We start from the raw sequence: 19,689 nt of genomic DNA on the forward strand, positions 1-19,689 counted from the left end.
CTGCCGGGGGAGTGGGCTCTCCGCACATCCGGGGGCAGCCCTGTTTATACCTCCACCACCCTCCGCATTCCAGAGCTCTTAATCATCCTGCAGGTTACCAGCGCAGTCCTGGGCTTTGTTCCGGCTCTGCAACCTGATATCCCTCTGCGCTTGACCAGAGTCTTCAGTCCCAGCTCCAGCTGATTAGCTGTTGAAAACCTTTAAGCAGTGTTTCAAACCAGACGGCTTGTATAGGTCACATTGTATCACTTAAGTGTCAAAGGCTTTTCTGTTTAGGGTTTGTTCTTCCTAGACGTTGTCTGTGTTTTTTCTGGCTCTTGAATGCTTGAATTGTTTTCTCTTAGAGGCTGGTGTGTTAACGCACAGCACATTGCAATACCTTAATTGTATAATCATGTTCAGTGCCCCTTTCCCAAATTGTTTACCACCATGTGACATCCCTTCTCCTACTCTTCTTCCTTACTGTGGAAGTGTTTCTGAGGACACAGCAGCGAAATTAGAGCCATTCTGTTTGGGTGAGTAAATATACTGCACGCGGCGGTGTAAGGCTCTGCTTCGTGCTGAATAATTGAAGAGAAAACCGTTAAAAGGGCTTCGTTATCCCAGCGTAAGCCCTTGAAGACAGAGGGAAAAGCAGCAACCGGAGAATGCGTGTCCCAGGGGTGGGTGCTTAAAGACAGCCTTACTGATTAAAGGAAGCGCCACACGACCCAGTTTATGGTGCAGCAGCGCCAGAAAAAAGGACTTCATTCAAAAGCAGTCGGATCTTCCGATCGAATTGATGAGCTCCTTTCAATTAGTGTCGTTTTTTTCCTCACCTCAAATTGTCCTTTAGGTTCCTTTAGGTTTTGGCTCAGTTGTAAACTTAGACATGTTACGGAGCCCCAGAAGGGGAGAAAGGGAGGGCTTGTATATGCAGTAATTCATAACACAGACACGTGCTGCTTGTGTAGGAAATGTTGTAATGTTTGATCATGAAATAGTGTGAATGGTGGTGGTCTTCCTGTGAACATGGCACTGAAGAGTTTAAGGTGCAACTAAAATTTAAACCTTCAACGATTTCTTGTGTTCCACCCCTGGTCCTGTCCAGCTACTCTCATAGGGACCCCTAGATCTGCGTTTTTCAAAGATTAGGGAAATTGATCAGTTTTTTTTTTCCAGTTAAGGCAATTCTTGTTCTTAAAGGATGGATGGATATTCTGCCTCTGGTTTCAAAATGATCTCTAAAATACTCTAAAAGTTGGATGGATCATTAATTTAATTTAGCTGTGATCAATTGTCGCGTTAATGATGGTTACCAGCTGGAAAGGAGTTCTCAAGGTGCTGGACTGACGGTCACTGTCTTAGTGTATATACTGTCCCCTGGTGGTCCCAAGAGAAAATGAAAAAACTTGAGTCAGTTTTGATTGTACTGAAACGCATGTGTAGTCATATTACAGTTAATGTATGCAATTGGTTGTCAGTGACTACATGTGTGTTTGAAACACGTTAGAGTCTGAACTGGGCAATCTTTTGCTTCACGTACAGTTACATAAGAAAAGTTACAGATGGAAACATCGAGCTTGTTCATCCCAGGCTAATTGATCGTAGGATCTCATTCAGCTGTGTCTGGAAGGAAGCCAGGGTAACAGATTGACAACATGACTGGTAGCCTGTTCCATACTCCCACAACTCTTTATGCAAAAAATGTCTACTTTTTAGTTGTGCCCCCTCATAGTTTCCATGTGTCCTCTGGTTTGTGTTTCACTGTTGATTCTTAAAACTGGGTTGACTTAGTGCATTTGAGGACTAGAATGGGTCCTATTTGTAGACTTCACTGTTCAGAAGATTAAAACGATTTGGTTCTTTAAGTCTGTCAGAGTTGGTGGGATGCTCTGTTCATGACACACTTTGATCAGGATGGTTAAGAAAGAAGAGAATTTTCCCTCTTTTGACCTAGAGCAGATTTATGTTCTTCACAAAGAGGGGTTTAGTAGTTTCCAGTCATCTCCGGGAATATGCACCTGAATACTCTTTTAAGGACCATTTTTGTATTCCAAGCCATCTGATTGTCTTTAGATCATGTAATGTGTATTACATCCAGCAGACAGGTATGCATTAATAACAGGATGTTCCAAATCCCTGTTATCTTAGGTTTGATTGCTAGAAACCAGGATCATTGTTGTGTATTAGAGTCCTTAAACTTGCCACCAGTGTTTTTAAGGCAGGCAGCAGGTCGACATAGGTCAGGCAGCTTTTGAAGACCTCTGGGGTTACTCTGTATCACAAGTGCTGTAGTATCATGGTCTAGCCATGAATATGAGAACCTTACACATTAGTAATTGAATCAGACTGGGAATCTGTCAGCATAAACTGTGAACCATTTAGAATAATGACATTTAAACCTTTTATGTCAGAGTAAAAACCATATGAGAGTGTGATTCACCTTCGTATTGTTTCTCTCATCCTTTTAGTTGGATATAACGAATTTATTTTGTTGACTGTATATTCCAGAACTGAACTAAAGTGAACCACCGGTGTTGTCGCAGGCCTATGTACAGAAGAGATCCCAGGCACTGTTGTCTTTTCTCCTGATGCTGTCTCCTTCTTTCTTTTATAAATGTTTTTTTCGATATGTCTGTAGCCCCTTGGTGTTGCATCAAGTTAAATGATACTGTTAGCTGAATGAGGTCTGGAAATGTGCCTGCCAGTTCGAAAGCACTTGTCGCCTTCTGTCCTCACTTGTTGACCAGTATTTCGCTGCGTTGGAGCCCTGAGCTCATGCAGTGGATCATCATGCTGTGATGGGGCAGGGTCTTTTAGCAGTGCAGGGCACGGACATGGCAGCATCCGCATGGGTGATGAGTGGCAGCCATTGTCCACCCTCAGCCCCTCTACACAGCAGATCGAGTGGATAAGGGAGAAATCGCTTCCTTAGTGGAAACGAGTGGGAACTGGAGACAGGTCCAGGGTGGAACTTGGCCATAACGCTGGGATAAACACCCCTGTGTTTACACAAGAGTCCAAAGGATTTTCAATGACCAAGACTGCGGGACCTTCTTGTCTGGAGCACAGCACCATCTTAAGCCATTGGTTTGGAAGGGAGGGAAGTGCGCCACCTACTGGTCCACCAGCACCCCTTACTGCAGCAACTTGGATTTTCCTTGCAGGTCTCCCATCGGAAATGACCTGGCCCAGCCTCGCTTGGCTTCTGAGATCTGGCTGGATCGCTGTGGGGGGTGCCAAGGCTGCTTGTTTTGTTAAGCCTGAGTTTAATTAAAAGCCTGGAAGTCAAGACTCCACAACACCTGAGTTTCACTTCCTCAGTTTATTTAGCCATTACTGAGCAAGTTGATTACTCCCCTGTAGCCTCTTTAGAAAATGAAGACATTAATATTTAGCGGTCTGAAATGAGGAAGCAAGGCAAATTAAATTTAGTGCAGTACCTTGCTAGAAATCTCCAGACTATGCCCCCAGATTACATTAAACCCTGGACCCACCCATCAGTCACAAATTACAAGACGAAGATCATTCCTTCTAGCCAGCGCAGGACTGACATCAAGTAATGAGTTTGAGAAGTGTGATTGGCTAAGGAGTGGAAGTTTTAATGTGTTCTGGGCCAGCCATTGATCTCCAGAGTGATTTTTGGTTGCGGTTTGTGATAAATGTCTTGTAAAAGACAATAAAGAAATGCCAAGTTTCACAGCATTATTATGCTGATAAGGAATATTCTTATTAAATTACTTTAATATTTAATCGCTTCAAGCATAAAAGACCAATACACTTTGCGCTACAAGCCTTTCTACACACCATTTCCTATCCAGACCCTTATTGAACTATCAGGCTAACGCTGAATAGGCTGTGTACAGGCAATTTTTAAAAGGTCCTGATCCTTCTTATTATGGGCAATTGAGGTCTTACTGAATAAATAGTATAAAATATTAATGATCTTTACAGACCTAAGGACTAAAATGTACACTCTGAAAATCTTACAGAATCTTACATTATCCTTCGGGGACGTGAACCATTGAAAAATACATTTAATAATAAGAAACCACCAATAAATAATTCAAGACGTTGCTCAGGCTTGGACCTACAACCCAAAACAAAGGAGTAGTGTTCTTTTCCTGATTAGTCACGTATAGACCTGTCCAGAAACTTAACTATGTTACTGAAACCCCAGGAAAGAGAAATCGATAACAGAGGGTGAGAAACATCGTGTTGGATGATGGTTTTAAGTTCTTGCTCTGTCTTTCAAAGATTTTGAAGGTCATGGAAGGAAATAAAAGAGAAAGACCATATACTTCTAAATGCTGGATTTATGTAGGGAGTTTATCACGGAGCTTTTCTACTCTTACACTGAAAATGTCTTTCGAAGGAAGTGTTTCCGAGGAATCTGTTGCTCATTTTCAAGCATGGCGTGTGCTGTAATTCTTTTGAAAACATTTGTATTCTCTAAAACACTCCTGTTGCTTCTCCAGTTTGTGCTCTCTAAAGCCCTGTCCACGTTGTCCTTAGTTTACTGATTTCCTTTTGACCCCGACTGAAAGTCCAGATTTCATACCAAACCCCAGAGCTGTACTTGAGACTCCTGACAGGGTAGTTTAGATTTTGGGTCTGAAGCACCGTAGATCAAATTAGTCTGTGCACTTAGTCAGAAATGAGGAGATGGTAATGCCAATATGCACTGTTTCATTATCCTCCCTTATCCCAGAATGCAGTTTATGAGTCCTACTTGTAGTGTGCATGGTCATTGCAACTTCACAGGCTCTGCAGAAAATCAAGGCCAGTAGTATCAAGTAGCTGATGTTTGTGCTTACAGTTAGAAATGCTCAAGCTTTAAAACAGCACATGAATAACACATGTGGTTAAATGGCAAAGCAGGGAGGTTTTTGGTATCTGCAGCGGGGAACCAGAACTACAGAGTTGAAAATCTCATAAGCTGTAGCCTATCCGACAAGCAGCAGGTGTAAGGCAGGGCATATCCAGGACGGGACGCCAGTTCATCGCAGGGCACACACGGATATAGACACGCACACACTCACACCAGGGGCAATTTCCCCAGAATCACAGAAGTTACCAATATGCCTTTGAACTGTGGGAGGACACCACGCAAAGATGGGGAGAACATACAGACCCCACACAGACAGCACCCCAGGTCTGGAATGAAACCTAGGGCCCCAGCGCTCTGAGGCAGCAGTGCTAACCCTGTGCTACCCTCAGAATTAAACATGAATTATTACATACTTATTTTACCTTTTGATTGCCGAAAATAAAACTTTTTCTGCACTGTGTTTTTCTCCTGAATCAGCTCCAAGGCAGCTGTGTAAAAGGCAGAGCAGTGTAGGCCTTAGGCTTGACTAAGTATGAAGCAGTGTTTCAGTATGGGTGCGCGGAGCTGTATTAATTAGATCCTGAGTATGTTTCTCAGCAAGGGTTTTCATGTGTCGCTGGGGTCTTGTTTGATCACGAAAAGATTAATCATTACTCAGAGTGTGAGTGAAGCACTCCTTCTGGACATCGCTGTGCTGTTCATCAGGTTTACCTTTTCATTTGAAGATAATTTTTTACAACAGCAGCATTAGAGCAACGGGCCCCGTGATCGTCAATAAAACATTTTAAGTCTAATAAAATGCAGTTTATGAATGCCAGTGGAAATAAAAGACTGAAGTGCACGGAATAATGTAATAGTCTGTTTCACAGACCAGATGTGGTGAAGACAGTGATGCAGACCGTCTCCCTGCGCCACTGTCGATGAAGACTGGTGTCGCTCTCCGAGGGCAGCAGCTTGGCATGGTCGTAGTCAAGGTCTGTAGGAGGCCATGTCTCCACAATAGCCATGGCTGTAGTGTCCCTCGTTGTAGAGCCCCATTCAAGCGTGCATATTGAGAGAAAAGGAAGATGCAGTGAAATGAATTTTGGACAAGACCGATTTCTCTGACCTTATTTAGTGCTGGTTTCTGCAATAACCCCATTACACGATGTGACCTTCCTGCTAATGCAGTTCAGTAAGCACACATCTGCTCAGGCTTCAGCAGTACTCGGCTGGGAGGAATTTGCTTTCATTATTTCACCTGTTTTCAGGGCTTTACTCAACGCAGTTGACTAAACACAATTTATTTCGCACTACGCGAGGACTATTCCTTGTTACTTCCCAGTGCAGTGGAAATGGATAGATTGCTTTGTGAAAGTCTCCTTGTTAGGACTGAACTCGCAGGGGTCAACGTGCTCCAGTGTTGAATTGGGGGTACTGTAGGAGGTCTTGCAGTGAAAGCCGAGATTGAGGAGCCAGGGTAATCTCGCAGCGCCTCTTTTTCATGAGACTACAGGGGAGGCCTCGGCACAGGCTCGTCCATTCGTTGTGCGCCGCTGTTCGTGCACGATCACAAGCAGGAGGAAATCACGATGAAACGTGAGGGCACGAGAGAACCTCTGGACCCCACACAGAACACGCTCTAGTCGGGAATCGAACCCTGCGGTCTTTCGTCATCCGTTTTCAATATGATCCTTTCATGTTTTATATAGCGCCTTTAAAGGTAGCATCTCAAAACTCTTTACAACTGGTGTGAGCAAATTGAGGATAGCAAATGACAAAATAGGCATGTGAGGATGAGGAGTGGTTAGAGGTGCAGCAGAAGATACTGCACATGATCATTAGAAAATGGGACACAAACAATAATTAAATAAAAGTACGGATTTGAATGCGCTCTCTCTGATATCCTTGGGGACTGAATTCCAGAGCTTTAGGGTGCAGCATGAGAAGCCTTGGAGATTTAAATGTTGTAGTTTAAATTTTAATGGGGCAGAGTGGTGTCACTGTGGCTAAGGATCTGCGTCTGTGGCTGGAAGGTTGCCTGTTCAAATCCCGTGGCTGGCAGAGGAATCCTACTCCGTTGGGCCCCTGAGCAAGGCCCTTAACCCCAGCTGCTCCAGGAGCACTGTACAATGGCTGACCCTGCACTCTGACCCCAAGCTTCTCTCCCTGGGTGTCTCGTGGAGAGCAAGCTGGGTAAAGACAAATTCCTAATCCAAAAATTGTATATGGCTCATAAAGTGATCTATTTTAAAGTACAGGTTCAAAGAAGAGCACAGTCCATATTGGCGGTGTGTGTGTAGCAGGCAGTCCAGATTTGTTCCTGTAATGCTCTGCTGCTCTGATCTGCCTCCAGTGTATCCCAGTGTGCTGCTCCGTTCATGCCTGTTGCATTCTGCTTCCAGGGGTCCTACTGGGCAATCGACACGAATCCAAAGGAGGACACACTGCCCACCCGGCCAAAGAAGAGGCCACGATCTGGAGAGCGGGTAAGTGGCACCAGGGGCACGCCTGCAGGGGGGGGGGGGATGGACAGACGGATCCCGGGCTGCATTTGTACTGCCCTACTGCTGAAGCAGTCCTGCTGTTTGTATTGACTGCCCAGTACTCCACCGATCGCTGAGCGCTCGCCCCCTCTTAGCGCTCCGGAAACCGGGATGAGCTCCTGTCCACGAGCCGTTGTGGCCCCAGTGGAGACTTTGCCGTTTACTTCGCCGAAATTAGATGCACAACAGTTTGGGGGACTTTGGTAGAAGGTCGCAGTTTGGTTGATTAAAAAAATTAATCCCGTCAGGAGCTCCTCCTGTTCGGTCCTTTCTGGACATTGGAATTCGCACAGGAGCCGTGTTTGCCGAGCAGTACACATCACTTCCAGATAGGCATTTGTTTAACAAATGGTTCTGCGCATGTGTAAGGCTGGCGGTGGCTGTGAAGATGAGTGGTACAAGACAAGCAGATGTCACTGCTGTCTGCCAGTTACAGGGACTGATTAAGATCTGTGAGACAGCGCCTTTGGGTTTCTGTGTCTTTTTCCAGTTTTTGACCTGCTGTGAAACGTGTTGTAATGCATTAGGCTGCAGTGTTACCTCTTGCATCGTTGTTTTTTTAGGCCTCAACCTTTATGCATCGACTTGCTTTTGAATCCCACTCACCTTGATTTTAAATCAGTTTTTTTCTTTGTTTTTTTATTTTATGTATGGATTCTTTATTTGGTATCTTGATTTGAAATTTGCACAAAGCGGGTTTAGGATGTTTCTAGAGACAGGTCTGCTTTCAGTCATCGTGAAGAGGTCAGAGGAGCTGAAGCCTATCCCCATAGGCAACAGGCGCAAGGTGGGGCTGGATGGGACACCAGTCCACCACAGGGCGCGCGCGCACACACACACCCACCCACCAGGGCCAGTGTTGCCAATTAACCTACAAGTATGTCTTTGGACTGTGGGAGGAACCCGGAGGAATCCCACACACATGTGGAGAACATGCAAACTCCACACAGACAGCACCCCAGGGTCATAATGGAACCCAGTAACACAGCAATGCGAGGCAGCAGTGCTACCCAGTGTGCCACCATGCTTCCCACAGTCAGAACAAAGTAATATTTATATATTCCACAATAAATAATGACTTTTTATTGATTCCTTTATTGAATCATTTTTATTAGGCTTTAAGATTTAGGCTGCTCAGCGTCCTCTGGCTGCTCCTTGTTGGCTGTCCGTTAGACCATATGTGGGGCTTGACGCTCCGTATTTAACACAGATTCGGAACTGGACAGTTAGAAGCAATACATCACACGTTTGTTGGTTTATTGCATAAATAATTATCATGATTAAGTCAGTATTAGTTATTTGACAACTTATAGGTTGTCTACATTTACAGCCTTCAGAAAATACAAAGTTAGAAAACAGTTAGAATCCTGGTTCCATTGAAATAAAAAAAAATAGTCTTCAGAAAATTGCTCCGGTGCTCACTGCGCTTGTTCAGTTTTGCACGTAGTATTTCACGTTACAAAGCGTTCTCCTGTTGAGAGGCCAGCGGCCCAGTGTTGGTGCTCTGCTGGTCCCCTTGAGAGACGCGTTCCTGCTGCGCTCCGGCAGTGTTCCCTCCTGAAGTCTGCGTGGGGCTCACCAACAAGGGCAGGGCCAACTGACTGGTGCTCAGGGCCATGCCAGCGCCTGGCTTCTAATCAGGACCAGGGAACTCTCCTGCTTTCTTCTTTAATGATCCAGAGATAAAGGAGACCTGTGGAAGGTTTGCATCTGTAGTTTCCATCTGTAGTAACACCAGGGTAGTGTAGCATTCACTGGGTTAGAAGGCACTTTGATTTTCGTTTCAGTTGAAATGCAGTGGTTTGCTTACGTTCAGGAAATTAGGACTAAGCCTGGAGCAAACTTGTGTTTTAACTGCATTGCTTTTTTGTTCTACTATTTATTTTTTAAAATAATTTACTTGTTCAGTCCCTTTGAGACCAGTCAGGTAATTGTGTAGTCTGTAATGTTGTTAAAAGTCATTGGTAAAGGCTTGCCATCAGTTATGGTTTGTGTGTTCTGCAGTTGAACACTGTGTGTTTTTTCTTTTCCAGAGCTGGGAAAGCTTGTGCGAGTTACAAGACAGGTTTTCGTTTGTGTTGGAACTTGTGAATACTGACACATTAGCACATACTAATGTGTCTGTATTCATACCTTTGTGACAGAATGCAAAACTGTCAGAGCTGACTGGAAACATTTTTTTTTAATACTGAAAAAATTAAAAGATACTGCCATTTGGTTAGTAAAAAAAGTCATATATTCTGTGGGAATATCCCCACATCATCTGCTTGTCATGGACTCTCTTTGTGGGTATATTTCTCATATTTACATACACTTTCTTTGTGGGTAGATTTTTCAAATTAATATACATGCCCACACCTGCATAGAAACACAAACACGCCCACTTAAACCTCCACTCTCGGCTATGCTGGTCCAGCCTGCTCGTCCTCAGTCCTGCTTCTATCAAGTTACACTGCTGGTTAATGATGTAACACATAATCCTGGCTCTCGTAATGGCTCAGCTCTGTTTGATATAGTCAAGTTTGTTAATAAACTGCACCCCAGGCGGTCATTAGACACTGCGTTCTGTGCTGATTTTTTTATTACAGACATCAATTAATCCATCATTGTGCCCAGGCTCTGTCAAGATGGAGGTTTTTAAATATTTATGCCCAGTGTGTGGAACATCATTTCACACAGTGCATCTTTCCCACTTTATTCTGCCTCCAGCCTGCTGGGTTTTATGCCATCTGATGCCCCGGGCAGCTGGACAGCTGTGCCCGGCATTCATGCTGGTACTCCAAGGACATGGGCATTCTGCTTTGCTAAAGTCATCTGGACGAGCTTTTAGACTTCACCCACAGGGCTGAGTCTTTGAGATCTTTGCTTCTGCAGACTTGGATTTCAGGATCAAGTGCTGGAATGTGAGGGAGAATAGACAGGTTTGAGCTGCTCCTGCTTTTCTTATCCGTATTTGCAGGTGGTACTTGCACTGTAGGTACTGTATCTGTGGTGTCAGTTAAGCTTCCTGGTGTGACATTAATAAATGAGTGTAGCCCCATGCTGGTTTCTGTAAGACTAGGCTCACGAAGTGTTTCCTACAGAGAAAAGTTGGCATTTGCCTTTGTCTTCTTGAATGGAGAACCTGAAGGTTTTTTTTTTCTCCAAAAAAGCTTCACGGCAGTTCTTCACTAGGTTAAATCAATACTCAGTCACGGGTGGGGATTTGTCCTACTTTTCCAAATGAGGTTTGTATATAAATGTGGTCTCTATATTTAAGGTGAATGTTCTCAGTGCCTTGAGTCTGGAAAGCAGGTATGGGGATCTAAAAGTGGGGTACTGTAAAATGCTTAAATTGGCAGACATTCTCTCTCTTGTGCCCTAATGTAGGGGTGTAACCCCGGCGTCCTGGCCAAATTTCCCATTGGCCCTTACCAATCATGGCCTCCTAATAATCCCCATCTATGATTTGGCTTCATTACTCTGTTCTCCTCCTCACTGAGAGCTGGTGTGTGGGGGGCGTTCTGGCGCACTATGGCTGCCGTCGCATCATCCAGGTGGGGCTGCACACTGGTGGTGGTGGAGGGGATCCCCATTACCTGTAAAGCGCTTTGAATGGTGTGTCCAGAAAAGCGCTATATAAGTGTAAGCAATTATTATTATTATTATTATTATTATTATTATTATTATTAATGTGTATTCACTAGTGTAATATTGTCAGCCTAACAAGCCACAGCCTTCTTCACTAACAGTAAAGAACACCCTCTCATGTACGTATGCGCAGATATCCAGTTGGCATTTTGGTAGCTCCTTGTGCTCTGTGTCTGGGAGTCAGAGGCGTGGATCTGGGTGACAGCAGGAAGGCGGACGGCGCCCCTCATTGTGTTGGCCAGTCCAGCCAGCTCCTGCCCACTGGCAGTGCCGACACCTGGGGCTCCCCGCAATACTGCGTTCAGTCGCTCCCATAAAGACTGCAGGGTTCCAGCCTGCGAGACTCACCCCGCTCTCTCTTACCTCAAGAGGCTCTCTGGTATTAAATGCAGCCTGCCGATTTTCCCCCCTCCTCTGCTTTGAAAAATAAAATTAATTTAGATAAAGCTCCAATCTCAAACCAAATTACAGGCACTGGAGCCGCACACAGACCACATCTCTCCAGTGTCGAGCGAGCGTGGTTTCATCTCACTGCTGCGATTACAGCACTCCACAATGGCTGCTCAGCAAAACAGATCTTTCCCCTTTTCTTTCTCTTCCTTCTCTCTGCATCTCACTTTCTCCCTTCCCCTCACAGACCCCCCACCTTCCCCCTTCTCCCTCTGCCTCCGTGCTCCATGAAAGCCCCTCTTAATTTCCATTAAAAAGCTCCAGACACAAATACGGCGACTTACCGAAACCTTTTAATGTTTATCGTGAATTAAAAATCTTATTGTTGCAAGTCAATCCTCTTACAGTAAGCAGTTTTAGCTGAGAGAGGCATGGAGTTATCTTCCCACTGCCAAGGCTTGGAAGCAGAGAGATTGTTGGGTTTTTTTCTCCCACAAACAATTTTTAATTTGACCCAAATAAAGGTGGATTATCCTCCTTCATTGTTTTTTAAGGTCTTTCGGACTCTCGTTTTGTCCTACAGTTCTTTTCAGTTCCTGTGGTCCTTGAACACAATTGATGTGTAAGTCTAATTATTTTCATTTAACAGTTTCAAATGGCTGATCTTTCGCCCTTTTTGGGGGTACACATGAACTGTTTCACCTGTCTGTGGAATTGCTCCTTCTGTAGGTGGGCTGGAGGCAGAGAATAAATGAAACATAGTTTAGGAAACTTTGCAGGTCCACAGGAATCGTTTTTAACATGTAGGATGCCTGTAAGATAACCATTGTAGTTTTTACTGATTTAATAATAATAATAATAATAATAATAATAATAATAATAATTGCTTATACTTATATAGCGCTTTTCTGGACACTCCACTCAAAGCGCTTTACAGGTAATGGGGATCCCCTCCACCACCACCAGTGTGTAGCCCCCACCTAGATGATGCCACGGCAGCCATAGTGCGCCAGAACGCTCACCACACATCAGCTATCAGTGGGGAGGAGAGCAGAGTAATGTAGCCAATTCATAGAGGGGGATTATTAGGAGGCCATGATTGGTAAGGGCCAATGGAAATTTGGCCAGGACGCCGGGGTTACACCCCTACTCTTTTCGAGAAACGCTCTGGGATTTTTAATGACCACAGAGAGTCAGGACCTCGGTTTTACGTCTCATCCAAAGGACGGCGCCTGTTTACAGTATAGTGTCCCCGTCACTACACTGGGGCATTAGGACCCACATGGACCACAGGGTGAGCTGACCCCACTAACACCTCTTAGCAGCAGCAACCTTAGTTTTCCCCAGGAGTCTCCCATCCAGGTACTGACCAGGCTCACACCTGCTGAGCTTCAGTGGGCTGCCAGTTGTGAGTTGCAGGGTGATATGGCTGCTGGTGTATACAGTATGTGTATGTATGCACATATCCAATAATATGTATCTTATTGGCTTTATTTACTCTGTATAAAAAAAGGCCATCAAGTCTGGGCAGAACTACTTGGCCTCAGTGTGCTGGAAGTGTGTTGAGTTTGGACAGTCAAGCGGTCTGAAGGTGGCCAACCGCTCAGGAGGTGTTAAAATAAAGCACCATTCTATCTGAAGCTGAGAATGATTCCCTGCCTCCCTGTCTCCTCCTCCTCCAGGCCTCCACGCCATACAGCCTGGACTCGGATTCCTTGGGAATGGACTGCATCATCTCTGGAAGTGCCTCTCCGACTCTGGCAATCAACACTGTGACTAACAAGGTGGGTCACCTCCGCGTCCCCAGACCGGTCATAACGGATTTCAAGTTTTTCAGACGTCCATCTCTGTATTGTCTCCTCCTGAAACGTCAGTATTTAACTGTGTGTCGGGTCTGTGTGTGCTCTCCCCTGTGTTGCTAATGTTAAACCTTTCAGTACGTCCCGCCTTTCGCCTGTCACAGCCTTTCAGGTGTGTTGTCGAGCCTTTGCTCGGACTTCTAAGACCTTAACGTGTGTGTGGGCCTGGACGGCACTTTTGGACAAGCGGAGCTTTCGTTTTAAAAGTAACGGGACCTGGGTGTGGAGGCGCTGGGCGCTGGGGGCTGGGGGGGCTTGATGGGACCTCTCTGTCCTGGGACAGGAAGGACACCAGGCTGGCCGAGGTGTTAACTGCTGAAGGGTTCAGTCTCTGCTGGCTGTGCTGGTAGCAGGGATCCTGGCGTTGGGGCTTGGGCTGTTAAAAATCTGCTGCAGCACCTTGGTCATCAGTGGATTTCTACTCCTGAGTTATTGGCCACATCCCATTGCTTGCTGGGATAGATAGAGATGAGAGGAGCATACATTAGTGTCTCTCTCCACTTCGGTTTGAGTATTCTTGTGTAGAGTGTATATCCAGTATATAAAGGTGCTTTATGGTAATTCTGCTCCACAAATTACAAATGCAGATTTCTTTAAACAATCCATGGGGTGCAGTGGTTATTTACATTTTTTTAAGTGTTACCATTTGAAATTTAAATCTAGCCATAACCCTGTGAAGGAGTTAATAGTTTTATCAGAAAGGCAGTCTCTCATGAGAGTGCTCTACACAGCAGCCCCACACCTCCCGGACCACGAGACAAGTAGGTCTTGTCCAGCTGTGGATCTGGAAATGTACACGTCTGCACACCAGCTCAGGAGTAACATGAGCTCAGTCGCTGTAATTCACTTCTTCAGGTTGTTTGCTAGTGTAGATCACTGAGGTTTGGTGTAATTATGTGTATTATGGTGAATAACTAGCATATGTGCCCCCAACCTGCTGTTCTTAATTCAGTACATCACAGCATTGATAAAGGTGAGAGAAAAAAACTAAGCTGGTAAGCCAGCTCACTGAGGTGTACTTCTCAAAAGCCTGTGCACTTTTATCCTGATGTAAATATTGTCAGAAAGCCAAGCCTGACTCATTTTCAGGGATCCCCACAGCCCAGTAAAACTGGTTTATTAGAGCTTGTTGTCGAAGGAGGAGCCTGTTTTCCAACAGCAGACAACAACAGCGCTGGCTTCACAGGTGTAACTCTCCGCCAGCCTGCAAACCGCTGCATATCGACCAAGTTTTACAAATGGACGACAACATTTAATTGTACTGTTATTTTAATTCAAACTCATGTCTCAGTAATGGCTCAGTTTTTTTTTTAAAGAGCTGTTGTTAACAAAACAGGAAAAAAAACCCGAGATCTTTGGTTCTCGTTTCCAGCTCCACTTTTCCAGCCTTGTCAGAATTAATCCTGAACAGCAGGCTCTCTACAGCCCAGACAAACAGATCGCTTTCAGTTCTGTTGAGAAAATAAACGAATAAAAAAATAAAAGGAACATACACAGTGCCGTCTTTGTTGAAACGACCCTGTTGGTTCTGTGGGGAACCACTCCGTGACTTTGGGTGACGATAATTCCGATGATAAACTCGGGAGCAGAATGAACGCGATGGCTCGGTGGAGCTGTGCTCGCACTGCTCTCCGAGTCCGTTTCTGTGCAAGTGAGTTGTAAACAAAGTGCTCGCCACGCCTTGTTCAGCACCGAGCGCCAAGCCACAGGAATTCCCCGCACTTTTAGGGCTGGTGTAGTTTTACTTTCTCCTTTGTCGCAGGAGGGCGATGGGTGGCAGTGGGGGGGGCACGAGTGCCCAGCGGCTGTGGTGATTGGACAGTCGAGTGGGCGTTGCCCTGCCTTTTGATAAGATAAGATCACATATACAGTTTCTTGCCTTAAAATTTGGCTTTTCGCATACCCCATCTTGCTCTCCATGAGACACACAGATAGGGAGAGAGAAGCTTGGGGTCAGAGCACAGGGTCATCCATTTATACGGCACCCCTGGAGCAGCTGGGGTTAAGGGCCTTGCTCAGGGGCCCAATGGAGTAGGATTCCTCTGCCGGCCACGGGATACGAACCGGCAACATTCTAGCCACAGGCGCAGATCCTGAGCCACAGAGCCACCCCACTGCCCTGGGCAATTAATACTGATTGATTTTCAGTATTATTTTATATCTAACAATCACTTACCGTTCACAGTTGTCTTTCCTGCTCTGTCCTGATAAATATCGAAGAGCCTCTTGTTCCTAAATATCTGTTTTCAGTATAGACTGAGCTGTCAGTGCAGCAACTGTGGGGTAACAGGGCCTCTTTGACCTTGGCTACTCTTTGTAATTGGTCAGACCCAGAAGAAAACTGGGGTGAAGCCCTAAACTGACCCCTCTGACCACCCGACCTGGATTTTCCCCGTTTACAGCGCCTTAGCTTTTGGTGTGGAAAAAGATCCAGTGGGAATTCCGAAAGCTCATCTGGATATTGTTTTACAGAGCATTCCAGCATGAATTTCTGCTTTGTTTCAATAATCTGTGCCTTGTGCTCTTGATTAAATCACCAGGCTCTAGGAGCTACAGGGTTTTACCTTAATACACAGCTACAGCAATATTACCCTGCTTCAGTAAACTATGGTATAATGTCTGCAGTGCATCTCCAGTGATCTGTGTATGATAGCTTGTGTCCGTGTTGGCAGGAGGGATTGGAGTCGGAACTAACCAACATTCTTTTTTTATGGTGAGGTTTTTAAATTGCCCTTCTCCTGGTTTACGGTTTAAAAATAGTTTGTGGCAAGAGACTTAGAGCTAAAAAGCTGCTTTATGGCTTAATTACACACATCATTTATATTTCTTCACCCTCCCCCCCATTAGTCTGAATTTAATCATTAGTTTCTACACAATTGAACTTTCGTCTTGAGTTGTTGAATCGGTTACTTTGCTTTGTTCAGCACAGAAAACAACATGCTTCGGAGTTTGGGAATTCACAGGACGCAGATAGGAAGTTTCTGTGGCGTTCCCATGGTGGTGACTCATTGGAGGTTCAACTTCTCCTTTGGAAAATAGTGCACTCATGCCATGAAAATCGCAACAGGATTCGCATGTTCCCAAGATGTTGGCAGGCTGTTAAAACTGATATTTCAGTACGAAAACTTCTTGAAGACTTGCTGTCGAGCTGCAATAATTCCACACGGCTTCGCTGATGTTGTTATTGGTTGAACTGTCTTTGACAGTTTGTAGGAAGTGCTCCAGAGGTCGGAGATAATGAGCAGTGCAGTGCGACATGCCGATATAGGTATTCACCCTGGCAAGTTACATTTTTCAAAGATTTCTTTGCGAACGCCTGCAGATGTTTTGCCATCTTTTTGGGCTCTGTCAGCCATGTGTCTCCAGAGGAAGCACAGAACAGGGGGGCTTTCAGCCAGCTGATACCTGAGGCACAGAGTGCAGTCTGTCAACAGAGCTGCCCTGCTTAGTCAGAGCCACACGCGGCTCTGTAGAGATTCCTGCGCTGTGCTAGGAATCCAGAAGAGCCAGGGAATCAGTTTAAATTACTGCAGAAATGCAGATCTAAGGGAAGTATATTGCAAGCATAGAACTGCAAAGAATTTGGATCGTTTTTGTTCTGTCGCCTTACTGAAAATTTGAGGACATCTCTCCATTGAAGAAGGATTGCCACTGTCACTGTCCTTGAGTCTTCAGACTTCTGAGTAAAGAACATATCATATCAAGCTCTAAATCATACTAGTGTTTCTGACTAGAGTTTCATACTAGATCTTTTAAATGTGCATTAAAAAAAAACCGATGTCAGAGATGGCTTTTGTTTTTCCCAAAGCCACATTCCATTTTTCTCCTCAGGCCTTTCTGCCGAAAAACAAACTGATTCTTTTTTTTTTTAAATTGTGGAAAGGGGTTGAAGAATAAGAGGAATTTCAAGTTAAATCTGAGCGTCTGAACTTCTCCTTTTTGTTAGAAAGGTCAGGGATCACGTAGCATTAAGCTCTGTGCTTACAGTCCAGTGCAGTTTTAGACTTCCTGCATTGATGTATTTGGCATGATCAGCAGTTTGACCTTTAGCACAAGGCTGTTTTCCTTAAACCGGTCCAGTCAGTCCAGGCCACCGCCTGGCTGAGTGCCACATCCACTCAAGGTGATAGTCCAGTGACGCAGGGTGGATGTAGCGGGGCAGCCCTTCAGGGTGGGTATGACTCTGGGCACTCATGAAGTGAAGGTGCTATTTTTCCGCTGTGTGGGCACAGTTGGACTCTCAAGACGAGGCTCTGAGAGCACAGCTCTCGTTCATTCCGGCCCTTTGGGGTCACTCAAGTATTTATTTTCCCTGTGGCTTTTCATGTTCACAGTGTCTTAAAAAAATGCTCAGCTATTTAAAGTGGAATTGAAGCTTCTCAGTTGTGTGTGTAAGAATTCATGGTTGATGGGTATTTCTTTTCACCACCTGCCAGACAAACCCATGACATCTGACCTGCTAAACAACAGGACAATCTGAGGAGAATGTGTTGGAATTCTTGTCACATCCATAGAAGATTCATATTCTTCCTCCCATACAGCTCTCCGTTATCACTGGTTAATTCCTTTTTCCAATAAAGAGCATTTTAAAGATAAAAATAAAGCTGCTTCAACCTGGGTGTTGTTGGTGGCCTTTAAAATAAACAAAGCTTGTGACATTAACGAGTGTTTCCTTTCATTGACCGTCAACATTTACCCGAAAGATTTTATCTCGGTTTGATGAGTGAGTGTTGCTAAACATCCACTGTGACTTAAATGTTGGATCAGCTCTGCGCCTCCGGGTTTGATCGCTGCCGAATGCTGTGTGAAAGTTGAATCTTGGCCCGGCGTGCCTTGGGTTTGAGAGTGCTGATGTTGCTGGTTGTTGTTTTAGGTAGCATTGTACAACACAGACCAGGATGGGAGTGACAGTCCCCGAAGCAGCCTTAACAACAGCCTCTCTGACCAGAGCCTGGCGTCGGTCAACTTGAACAGCGTGGGCAGCGTGCACAGCTACACCCCGGTGAGAGAAACTACTGTACCTCCTCCAGTCCTGCCCTTTCACCCAGAGGATCCACACTAACAGCCAGGAGGAGGAGGGGAGAGGGAGCACAGAGCAGCCAACGTTAAGGACAGTTCGATCAAGTCAGACAGTTTTTGCAGAGTTACGATCCAATAACAACATTAATTGAAGCATAAAAGCATTATGTGGTGCAGATAGATATATTGTGAGCGTCCTGAAGTGTTGCCAAGGCCAGACCTCCAACTGTAAGTTAAGAGTGGGATCAAGTTGACGTTTTGTTAAGATGTCCCCTGTTTTGGATGACCAGTTCTTAATCGGGGGCAGCTCCCGTGCCAGCGCAGGAGAGGTGAAGACGGTGTGTGACACGTTCGTCCACGGGGATCGCTGCCGTGGCGGAAACCAACTGCGTGCGTGGGCACGTCACGCTGCTCGAATCTGAACCAGCAGTAAATAAAGGGCCCAGCCTGTACAACAGCACTGAGGCCTTTCATCATCTCTAACCCTGGTTGCACTTATCTGCTTACCAACTCGCTCCTCTATTTCGGTGTCCCCAGATGTGGTCTTTAGAAATGTCCAACTCCTCGCAAATGTAGGGTTGAGATGAATTATTTTTCCATTCAGGTGTCCTCAATGTGTATAATCATCGCAGTATCACAAGTTTAGGCAATTAAATTTTAGTAAAGGAGAGTCAAAGTTCAATCATTAGCCTCAAGTCAAGCAATGTATCTCCCCTGGAAATCAGTAGATTGGAGCTTCTTGGAGTTGATAGAATGCCAAATTCACAGTGACAGCTGGATTTTTTCAGTTTTTCTTTTTTAAAAAGTGGCTCATTTTATAATGTGGAGAAGAGGTTAATTAAGCAAAAGCATAGGAAGTAATACAATGGAGCCTGCCACTGTAAACACACATTTAAGGTGCTATCAGTTTCATTTGATCAAGATATTATAGAACCGCTCTTGGAGTGATCATAGGGGTCATCGTGCGCCTGCGATGAAGCCCCTCAAGAAATGCCTTCCCACTTTTCTTCATTTTCTTTTGAGCTATTGCAGCGAGCAGACAAGCGTGGGTCATACTGTGCTCCAGGCTGACTTCGAGCTTTTCCATTGATTGAAGGCAAGCAGAGATGGGTTTACTTTAACAGCCTCAACGTTTTTTTCAGGGTTTTACACGGAATCAGATATGTCTATGGATTATACAGTTAAACCAGATTATCTCAAAAATGTAATAGCCCAGTAGTTCCCAAGCATTCTTAAAGTTGTCACGCCGTGAGCAGCAGTAATTTCCTGTGGGGTCACAGCTACCATGGGGCTCAGTGAGTAAACAGGTGTGAGCTGCTGAACTCTTATTCTGAAACTATTGCATATATTTTATTTCCTATTGAGCTGCTTTAATTAGAAATGGCAGCACGGAATGGGAATCTCTGTAGAGATGTGTTCAGTTGGGGATCAACATGTCTGAAATTGGTGGTTA

At 45.0% G+C, this 19,689-nt stretch overlaps 1 protein-coding gene across 4 annotated transcripts in view; it reads left to right on the plus strand.

The window, feature by feature from the left end:
* foxj3 (forkhead box J3) overlaps positions 1 to 19,689 on the plus strand; it is a 146,337-nt gene that overhangs the window by 108,279 nt on the left and 18,369 nt on the right. For 3 of the 4 annotated variants that reach the window (XR_015929553.1, XM_088616905.1, XM_088616906.1), the window contains exons 4-6: positions 7,198 to 7,281; positions 13,041 to 13,142; positions 18,091 to 18,219. Coding sequence is in view for 3 of the 4 variants with exons in the window: in XM_088616905.1 (XP_088473031.1) it covers positions 7,198 to 7,281; positions 13,041 to 13,142; positions 18,091 to 18,219 (315 nt within the window). In the remaining variant the exon portion in view is untranslated. The remainder of the gene's footprint in view (positions 1 to 7,197; positions 7,282 to 13,040; positions 13,143 to 18,090; positions 18,220 to 19,689) is intronic. The other variant, XM_088616907.1, reaches the window with a different exon arrangement.

This window comes from Lepisosteus platostomus, chromosome 23, assembly GCF_059453375.1.
Source record: "Lepisosteus platostomus isolate fLepPlt1 chromosome 23, fLepPlt1.hap1, whole genome shotgun sequence".
In the NCBI taxonomy this organism is placed as follows: Eukaryota; Metazoa; Chordata; class Actinopteri; order Semionotiformes; family Lepisosteidae; genus Lepisosteus; species Lepisosteus platostomus.